This window comes from Galendromus occidentalis, unplaced genomic scaffold (genome assembly GCF_000255335.2).
Source record: "Galendromus occidentalis unplaced genomic scaffold, Mocc_1.1 scf7180000077470, whole genome shotgun sequence".
NCBI classification, from domain to species: domain Eukaryota; kingdom Metazoa; phylum Arthropoda; class Arachnida; order Mesostigmata; family Phytoseiidae; genus Galendromus; species Galendromus occidentalis.
The window spans coordinates 353525-363794 of record NW_003805458.1 but is presented as its reverse complement, the minus strand read 5'-3'; the positions used below and the strand labels follow the sequence as shown (position 1 = coordinate 363794).

Here is a 10270-nt window from a genome sequence, read left to right as displayed (position 1 = left end):
TTTCCCCATAGGTGAGACTCAGCTTCCCTTTCCTGGGGGAGCTTAGAGTGTCAGGGTCTTGCACGGTCGGAGTTCCTCGGAGTTCAGGGAGAGACGTCTCCTGAGCAGAAAGTGTGACCATCCCCTCCATAGGACTCGCCCAACGTCGAGCCACGTGCGTCGGCCTCGTACCCCACTCGAGCCACTTGTTGCCTCGAACCATTCCGCGCCTGCTATGACACTTGCGGCCCCAGATCCACCTGTGACCTTCTGACGATGGAGCGAACGGCTCCTTGGCAAGAGATGCACCTCTCGAAGGAGGCCCACATGGCAATCGGAATTTTCCTCATTGTTTCTGGTAAGATTCCCTGAATTTCCAACGTCGTCCGCTCACTCTCGTTTAATATTCGTTTCCAATCCACTGTGGCTGAGCTAGGAAAATTTCCCCGTACCCGGCACCCGGCATTGATGACTCCTGGTGGAATCTCGGTGAGAGCTTTCGAGGTCTTCTAAAGGAGGACGGGATGCAGTGGTCTAAGCGTCTTGGCAGATTCTCCGAGGGCGTGTGGATTGTCCTAGATTGGGAGACGTCCTCGAGAGCGATTTTCTCCTCTCGGTCTCCGTTCCGCTCGGGAGATCGCTCGAAAGTTACCTGTGCTTCCCAGTGCGGTATGAAATGCCAGCCAGGGACCGGTGCTCATCTTGCTCCTCAGGGCCGGTGAGGTCAGATGACACTTCAGCACTCGGTCAAGAAATGCTCCAAAACGAAGAAATCGGGATTGCTCTCGACGCGATTCTCTTCTGAATGTTTCTCCCCGACCCCGTCTATTCGAGCGAAATCCGTCCAAACAGAGGATTCCTGGAGAGAACTTCCTCCGACGATGTTTCAAATATCTTATCTCTGTATGTGCGAAGTGAAGCGCCGCTCATTTCCAGGCATCATCGGAATCATAGCCAATTCTGCGGTGATCGCATCTTTCATCATGATGAAGTCCAGGCTCTCGCCTGTGTCGATTGTTCTGCTCAACCTAACGCTATCAGATCTCGGAATAATTCTCATGGGTTTCCCATTCAACGCCTTGTCCCACTTGTCCGGAGGGTGAGTACACTTATCATAGATTGTGAGTGGAAGAGATCTGACTCGATGCACCGCTCGATTGAATGACATTGAAAATAATAGGGGGTCGACAGGAGGCTGTCGACTTTTGCAATCTGGTACTGTTTGAGAGCTTGATACGCCTCGTCCGATAATGGGATCAGGAACGTGAACCACTGTTCTGGGGGAAGGTGTGCGCACGATTGATCAATAGGGTAGGTTTCCAGGAGTGGTTTAAGGCTGATCCGAACTTTTCAGATGGTTGTTCGGTTGGATAGGCTGCCAAATCTATGGATACTGTTGTTTCTTGTTCGGAACGGCCCATATCGGAGGCTTGTCGCTTTTGGCATACGAACAATATCGGAGCATAACAAGAATGAGACCTGATGCCGCACCTTCACAGAGTTATCTGGGTGAGTTCAATAGGTGCTGAGGCCTCCTTTGGTCTCTCCTCCCCTCCTCGAGTCCCGTCCTTGTGTCCCCATCCTCTTCCTCCGCCATAAAGAGCTTCCATCTGTCATCCATATCAAACATCGGACTTCGCTGATTCTTATGGTGGACATGCGATCAATTCCATATTCGGAGCGCCATCAGACCATGCGAGGATTCGGGCCGAGTGTCAATGAGCTTTGAACTCATTCAAAGTCAGCGCGGAAGGTCGGGCGACTTCGAAGCAGAAATGAGCTTGAGAGTGGAGTTTCTCTCCAATGGAGCTTCCACCTCTGGAAACTGCGGCTCTGAGTTGCGTCTGAGAACGAGGGTCCACGAATTCCCCCGAGAGTGATCTTCCGCCGCATGAGCGTCTGGCGGCCAGCAACCTCTAGAGTCAATCTCCAATTCACAAAACCTGTCGAGATCACGGATATTCCCATCGTGTTCGCTGGTCACGCGGACGATGGAAGAGAGTCCGCATGACGCTGAAAGACCTCGGCTCCTGAGTCGATGGGCGGAGGGTCTTCCCTCGCGATGACACTCGCAATTCGGAGACTGTACCGAGTCAACGCAGTGGACGCGTCGCCTCCTCCGGTGAGGACTTCGTGACTCGAGCCACGAGCGTATCCGGGTCTGGGGAACTGTCGCGTATCGCGAGAAGTGAGTCGCGGAACTGTCGCGAAGTTGACTTTCCGCTATCTCAGTCTCGTCAGCCGAGGCTCAGACACGTCGCGCGTCGTCGCCCTCGAGCTCCGCGACGACAGCTGTCATTGCTGGGTTCTACGCATTGGTGGTAGTCACAAAGATACCTTGAGAAGGTACCTGCAAAATCTGATGAATCAATTTCCTGGGGCCTGAACAAAACCTCATCATGAGAACCTCCGAGAAGAATCCTCTGGTGAATAAATCCTCAGAGTGATGGAATTCGGGGCCGGCAGGAGCCGAGCACACGAGCGATCGTCAAATGGTCGGCCTTTTCAATAATTCACAAACTCCCCTTCTTCTGTCTCGGTCGCGATAATCCTACCGACTCGATTGAGATCCTCGGTGAAGCATTTTCGAAATCTTCGGGGAGTGATTCTCTCGAGCTGGGCCCCACAAGCAAGCTCTAATATTTCCGGCCACAAGTCTAGATCCGAAAAACTCATCCAGACAGCAAATGCGAGCCCGTGGAAAGAGCCGAAGGTCTTGGAGTGAGCGGACTCCTACAGAGCCTTCGTCCGACACTCGGTATTCGGCCGAGCGTCTTCTTTCCAAAGCGCAAAATCACGATCGAATTGACCTTGTCTTGTGCGCGCTAAAAAATTCCACGGCGATCGTCGGAATGAATTGGGACCCTCCCTCCTCTTCCTACCTAGCTTATCCGTAAACAGCCTCCAGTCAGAGCTCCCAACTAAATATATTATTTCGAGCGGAGGAGTCTCTCCAGATAGAATCAAGGCCGGATTTCTGCCGACAAAGAAGAAAAATCCGCTATCTTATCGCGGCATTTTAGACCTGATGCTCTGCTGGGGCTTTGTTGTATCGGGTCAGAGAGCCCCGAGTGAGCTCTCGAGCGGACTCTTCTGGCAAAAAAATAAGATTTCTGAGATGGCGGGTCCTTCGCGCAGTCTTTCGGACAGATTTCCGTCCGGAGCGTCGCGGCAGTGCCACACGCTCTCCGTAACAGTGTCTTGTTGTTCGTGGGACGAAGACAGATTATATCCAGAGGCTACTCTCGGAATACGAAATCGCCCGGATAATGTCAAGACATCCCACTGTTTTGAGACAGTCCTCCAACCTGCAACAGACCGGAGTTTCGGAGATGAGCGTGAAATCCCTTAGGACGAGGTCAAGAATAAGACAAGACGGGGGGCGTTGTGCCGAGCTCAGAATATTCGCGATACTCGTGGCTGAAGAGAGCGTGGATGGTGATTCCAAGCTTTTGAATCCGGAAGATCAAGGCCTGGACCGTCTCTCGCGCTTGCTACCAGAGTCACGAATTTCCGCCCGCAGAACACGAGCGCCAGAGATTTACCATTATTTTCTTTTGATCTTAGATCGACTGCAGCGAAATTATATCTTCTACGGTCTGGCGATCTGGGTGTTCGCTCTCATTTGGGCAACTCCCCCGCTCTTAGGATGGAGCCGGTAAGTTGAACGATAGCAGTACACGGACCATTGACTCAAGCTTGCAGCGGTCGAGCGGTCAGAAGCCGGAAGACTTATGATTCGGCATCTATGCGGGACACAAGATGAAACTATTGATCGTTCATGATCCTTCCAGGTATTATTACGAACCTTTCGGTACCGCGTGTACAATTGACTGGCGGGATGAAACGTTTGAATTTAAATTCTACATCGTGGCCTACTTCATCGGAGGTTATGTCCTGCCGTTCAGCCTGATGCTGCACTCGTTCCGAAGGATCATTGCCATAAAAAAGGCATATAAGCAGAATAGCGTCCGACTCAATCAGCGCGGTATAATCGAGACGTTGAAGAGGCAGAGAGAAGAGGATCTCACGCTGGTGAGTGGCCAATGCGATCGTTAAGGAAGCGCGAGAGAAAATTCTTCCAGACTAGGGGGACCTGCGGCCTGCGTCTGCTCTCATCCGACGCGACGCGCGGCTCGATGAATTTCGAGCGCGGTCCGTCACTTGATTGAACGTGGCAGTGGTTGTTGTCTCTCACAAGCAGAGCGGAGACTCTGCCGCCGCCCGCTGGGTCTTGGAACCGGTCTCGAGTCAATTGACCGATAATCGCATTCGTCAAATGCAATCCAGTTGAAAAATCCGACATTCTCCAAAATCGGCTGGGACAACATGTCGGGAATCGTATCCGGGTCCGTGCTTCCACGAACCCCCAAGGAGGTTTGCGTCGACCCGTCGGTGCAGCGCGTTCTCCAATCATCATCTATGATGCTTTGCTTTGAGGAAGGCTTCCGAGGTCATGGGGCAGAATCTAATTGATCATCGAGATCCGGGCGCCCTCGTCGTCGAGCCCATGGCTCGAGAGTCGTGGTTTCTACCCCCTTACTCCCCCTCCCCTCTTTGAATTTCTTGGTGAATTACTATTCAACGTACCGTATCTCCTATAACAGGAGGACATGCTCTTCTTACCGGGCATGCTCTATTTAACGGGCACAATTCCGGGGGTCTTATCCAGACGGGCTTGCTTTTATCAACGCGCACTCATCCGAACCTCTATTTGACGGGCACCCTTCGAGCGTAGACTCCAGAACGAACAACACACGAAAATTCAGAAAATTCTATCCGGCGGATCTCTGTTGCCATTACGGACCCTAGAAGAGTCGCTGGATGGTCTGCGTTATTGAATTTTCTTTGGAGAAATCGATTCTAAAATAGAAAAATCTCCCTATCTAAACGGGCATGCGCTTATTAAGGGGCACCCCTCTAGAGCCTTTTAACGATGAACGGGCAGGCCCCCTCATTAGAGGAAATACGGTAAATGTGAAGAATGTATACGCGACTGGTCGCAAACGGGACTCAAAAAGGAGCGGAACTCTCGAAGATCGTTCTCTCGACCGATTGGATCTTTCGCTCCATCGGATCGCTGCCCCGGGCTCGATTGGAGAGGTCCGGCAGTCTTAGTCGGCCTGATCCGAATCAATCGGATCATTTAATCGGATCAAAAGGGTCTAGTTCCCAACCTATCAGACCAGCTACATTGGCGGCGTCGCTCGTCTCCTCGTGGCGGCGAGCTTTGCCTCGCTCCACACCAGCGAGGATTCAGAACAATGGCGAGGAAGACGTCCCCATGCTTAAACATTTTCGAGTCCCCGTAAATCGATTTCCGGATACCCCCCATCTAGGTGCCTGTTTTTGGGAAGCTGCCCGACAGGGAATTTCCGCTCATTGATATCAAGTGGCCCTGACGGCAAACCACGCCCGTGAATACGCCGAAATGATTCGGGGTTTGGATCGACTCTTTCCTCTTGGAAAACCCGGATTAAGAGGATGAACTTCTTAAAAACGGTGCCGCTTGATCAGTCCAGAGCCTCTCTCTTCCCACGTTCGGATACAATGTTCCGCCTTCTCCGCGTCTTTTACCGCAACCCTCAAAGTCATTCCTGATCGGGAATGCCAACAGAGCCGTCCTGATCGTCTCAAACGAATCCCGTCGTTATTGGAATGTCTGCCTCAGCACTAAATCTGCTAAGAGGCCGGCCACCCGAACCCTTGTCCGGTCGACGCCTTGTGGACAAGATGAAAAGCTCCCCCAACGCCCACGCATTCCTTAAGCCTTATACTCGGAGGAGACGTGCAGCTTTGAAATGCATGCCTCTTATTCGACAGGAGGACATCTCTCGACGAGGCGCAAGTCTTTCCCCCAGATAGACTTTGAAGGTCGGCGCGGTTCCGCTGCCTTCCACCTGTCGAACGACAGAGGGAAGAACCGATTCAGCTAGATCTCATGCGCAAAACGGGAAGCAGTCGGGTTTAAAAGTGAGAGCTTCCCGAGGTTCCGATGCAGAACAGGAGCCCGACTCTACCGGATGCTCTCATGGAAAGACTTCGATGCTCTCAGAAAGTCCGCCCGTATCCAAGGATTGAGGGAATTTCTCGCACCATGATTGGCACTGTTTTTTAATCCTCGACCTCGCCTCGGGAGGTCGAGGTCGACCCTCAAACTGCCCATACGCAGATAATATTCTAGGGTTGTACTACACTTTGGTAGGCGATTCTTTTCCCATTGGTCTCGACTCAATCGGCGATCATCATGTTCGGGACCTCCCTTGTCAGGGTCGCTCTTCTCCTCAATCGGCCGACCGCTCTCGCAAGACAACTCTGGATGCTGGATTGCGCTCTAGATCATAACACAGAATTAGCTCGCTTGTGGGATTTGACCGCAAGATGGCGAGTGGCCAAAAGCAGTCCAATACGGCATGACCGTCCTTCGCGCTTAGCTGCACATCAAACAAGGACACGACAGCGAAGAGCTTCCCGATTCGTTTATCAGGACCGGGCTTCGCTTTACGATAGCTGAGCCGTCCCGGTGTCTATCGACTCCCTGTATGCCGCGTGTCTTGCTGTTCATTTTCAACGCACAGGGGGTGTAGCCTGTCCTGGTTTCTTTCCTGGCTCTATTTTGCTCTCTTCCGGGCGATACGGTTCTAAAACGGGATGTCGAGATACGTTCTTCTTTGACGCTCTATGGACGTACCTGAGAGCGTTCGACCTCAGACTTCCATCGCCGGGCAATACGACTCCGTAATACATAAACATGGTATGTGGGATACGGACGGCTCCCGAGGTCTCCGACTCCCATTCTTTCCGAACTGGCATCCCTCTCCCCAGGTTTCGGGTATCGCGATGAAATTAAAAGATGAGATTGGTCTGATGGCTATTGAGAAGCCGATTACGAGGTCTGTCAGGTTGGATTGTCAGGCTACTAGCCACCAAGGTACATATACTCAACGATATTCTTGCTCGGGAACGATGTTGCGCTGCCTATGCGTGCATGTATAAGCGTGGACGATGGTGATCGACCCATTTGGTTCGTTGCGTGGCACCCGAATTCCGGCACATCCCGCCATTGCGATGTTCGAGCTTTTCACGGCAGGATTCACAGCGAGAAAGATTCCAGCAATCTGATACGTTTCAATGTCAGTCCCCCAATGCAGTTGATGTCCGCGGTTGAGCCCAAGACTTTGAGTTTTGAATGAATGAGTGAATGAGTGAATGCTCTCGGCCAAGAAGTCAGTCTCACGATTAGTATAATCGCGAAAAAAAAATTGCATTGAATAGCGGTCAATCGCAACAAGCCGCCCGAATTTTTGAGTTGCGGTTTCCTATTTGCGCTTCCGCGATTGACCGATATCGCGTTTTCCCAAAACTGCGGCTATTCGCTGAGCTTAGTTGTGACTAAGATGCAGGTACTCGGCCTTGATCCTCCTGGGTACATTTGCTCTATGGATCCGTCCTCGGAAAAATGTGAATCAGTACCCGGGACGTTAAACCTTGGCTGTGTGGATCAGCCCGAAAAAGTTTTAGCTGTGACTAGCTAATCCACTCTTGTGATTCGCTAATTTTCAAAAGCTTGGAGATGAATCGACCGGTCTGATGGTTTCACCTCAAATACGGATCCTCGCGGCCGCGTTCTAAAATCATCCGAATAGGGAAGCGCAAGATTTGGGACCAGGCTACTCCCTCCGGATTTCCCTCCGGAAACTCAATGTTTATCACCAATCTCCTTCGACGTACGCTGCCATACATGGTCGAGCAAGCTCCGGTACGCTATGCCCGCGCCATGAGCAGGGCGGCCCCTTGCGGCTGGTCATAGGAACAATGGATTCCCAGCCTGAGTTGGGAGTCTAGATGGGCCGACTCCAGAGTGTGCTCTCGACACCTCAGTGCTTGCGTGACAGCCGAGCTTCAATTTTCTTCCTCCCCTGAAGGCTGCGATCTGCAACGTATTCCGATAGAGAATTCACGTCGGCGTCGCCGAAAATCACCCCGGTGATTAGGTATTCTTTATATTTTATTGAAGGTATTTCCCTTCGAAGAGGAATGAGGGCTGCCATGGGTATTCCTGAAATCACAGTACGTGTAGGCTTCGCACGACCGGCGAACGAGAGACCGAAGTTTCTTGAGAAACATTCATCCGTGATTAACGACGACGGAGACCCGGCGCAAGTGTTCAATGGATGCTGTCCTCAGCAGAAAAGGCAGAAATGATCCCCAAGCAAGAGTACTCTGCCGCGCGTCGCGACCCAGAACTCTCAGACGAGGTTTCTGGATGTCCTAGGATCTGATTAGTTGGTTAGAGCCTGTCGAGTTCACTACTTTGTTCACGAGGTATTTCCTGTTCCGCGGCTCCGCGTGAGCGGGAAACTTGTGGCTGCAGCCCTCTTACATCGGTGTCAGAGAGCCAGAATTCAGGTGCGCTCTGACATGTTTCTGGCACCAAGCGATCGGTGCGGCTACTCGCTGAATAACATTTCTCGCACCTCTGAGATATGGAGCATGGACTCCGTCTGTGTGTCAATGGCGAGGAGCTACAGGAGAAGTCTTTCTCGAATGTACGCGGTCGTATCCGCGTAGCGACTGGTGTGTCAGTCCGATCCGTGTCCGGTTTCCTGTAAAGAAATGAGCCATTGTCTAGACATCAAACGGGACAATCGAATCATTCAAACGGGTGTCACGTATTGGAGGGAAAATCATGTTATCCTCGGCTGGGGAAGAAGGAATACGGATTCCGAATTAGCTTTCCGGCCTCAAACTGCCGTCAATATTATGATCGTGTCGGCTGTTGGCTTGCACGAGTAGATTCACGGAGAATAGATTAGCCTCTAAGGGAATGTCATAGATCGAGCGTGATCGGTGCTCCTAATATTCCGGACGCTAACCTGCTGATCCCCTCGTCGGGTGGATGGGGTCGCAGCAGTGGAGCGCCGATTGGCCCTCGGGGCCGAGGATCTGGAGCCTATGCAACGAACGACACAGAGCTGGTTCATACCCGGACTCGAGCCTCAATACGGAGTCTCTTGGAGTTTTCTCCGAATACACGGATAGTACTCAGCTGAGACTTCCGAACTGAGACATTCAGGAGCGAACTCCGAAGGGTGACATTTCGGCCTCCCCAACGTCGGATTCGACGATTGAAGTTTTTTATCCGAGGCATGTTCGCGGCGGTCCATCTTCAATCGATTCCGAATAATTCGTTCTCTGGATCTAACAGCCATGTACGACAGAATGTCCCTCCAGTGCTTCCGCAAACTGGATTCTCGATCGAACATGGCTCTGTATCCGTGCCTTTCCGCAGAGAGGGGGCGTCTCGAGGCCGGTCGGAAGATTTAAGGCTAATCGCATTCCGCTCTCTTGGTGCCTTGGCCGGACTTCTTGCTCCAGACATTCGCTCAATTCTGTTCAGATGACCCGACACCTCTCCAGCTCTCCTTCTGTGGTCGCAGGCATCGGCACGGGATGGAAATTGGATGACTTACTATTCAGGCGTTTCTTTTTCCATATTTTCCAGACCTGTATTCTGACCGTGGTCAGTTTCCTCTTGACCTGGACCCCTTACGCCATCCTGTGTCTTTGGAGTGTGTTCCTGGGTCCGCACGGCGTACCGTCGATTCTCGCCCTGGGTCCGAACATCTGCGCCAAAGCTTCGGGTGCCTTGAACCCCATTATTTACACTCTAAGCAATCGGTGAGTACCTGAGTCATAACGAAATGAACTGCTCGCTCGAGCAGGCGATCCGGAATGACTGCCCGACGTTCGAGGGAAACAGATGTGACTCAAATATCCTCCAGGAGAATGCGAGCGAGAATTGCGAATAGCTTACGGAAGCTGTCCGGACGCAAGAGACGCAATTACGGGAGCAATTCAACCAGCGACGAAGTTCCTATTCCTCTCCGCGATCAGATTACATGCCCAAGGAACGTCGTCACAGGACCTGATACAGCTGTGACAGCATAGTGGGGAGCCCCGGACGGAAGGGCTCGTCTCCGGTCGGGATTCAATGTGACAATCAAAGTTTATTTTTGTGTCGGACAGAGATTTGCTCCTCGGTCAGTCGCCGCCCGGCGAAGCATCTCGATGGAGCCACGGAGGGTGTCTAGCCTGAAAACTTATATCAATAAATAAAGCAATCACGCATGGGGAATTCATCGATTTGCCCGCGGTATCTCGACTGCGGAGAGAGGGGGAGGGGAATTCGCGATTTCTCGTAAATTTTCACACGAGTTTCGGTAATCCCACTCAGATACCCAAATCGAATTACGTTGAAAATTACGCACTGATATTAGATCTTGTATGA

At 51.9% G+C, this 10270-nt stretch overlaps 1 protein-coding gene across 1 annotated transcript; it reads left to right on the top strand.

Moving 5' to 3' along the window:
• Window positions 1-282: 282 nt before the first annotated feature.
• Window positions 283-10058, top strand: LOC100901073 (visual pigment-like receptor peropsin). The gene is made up of 7 exons (XM_018639991.1): window positions 283-337; window positions 916-1078; window positions 1334-1488; window positions 3547-3637; window positions 3774-4014; window positions 9485-9660; window positions 9765-10058. Exons 1-7 carry the CDS (start codon window positions 283-285, stop codon window positions 9928-9930), a joined length of 1047 nt encoding a protein of 348 aa, XP_018495507.1. The 3' UTR covers window positions 9931-10058.
• Window positions 10059-10270: the final 212 nt, after the last annotated feature.

Coding starts and splice junctions, on each gene's coding strand:
- LOC100901073 (XM_018639991.1), top strand. CDS start 283: ATGCACCTCTCGAAGGAGGCCCACATGGCAATCGGAATTTTCCTCATT. Junction 338..915: donor AATTTTCCTCATTGTTTCTG/GTAAGATTCCCT, acceptor GCTCATTTCCAG/GCATCATCGGAATCATAGCC. Junction 1,079..1,333: donor TTGTCCCACTTGTCCGGAGG/GTGAGTACACTT, acceptor CGAACTTTTCAG/ATGGTTGTTCGGTTGGATAG.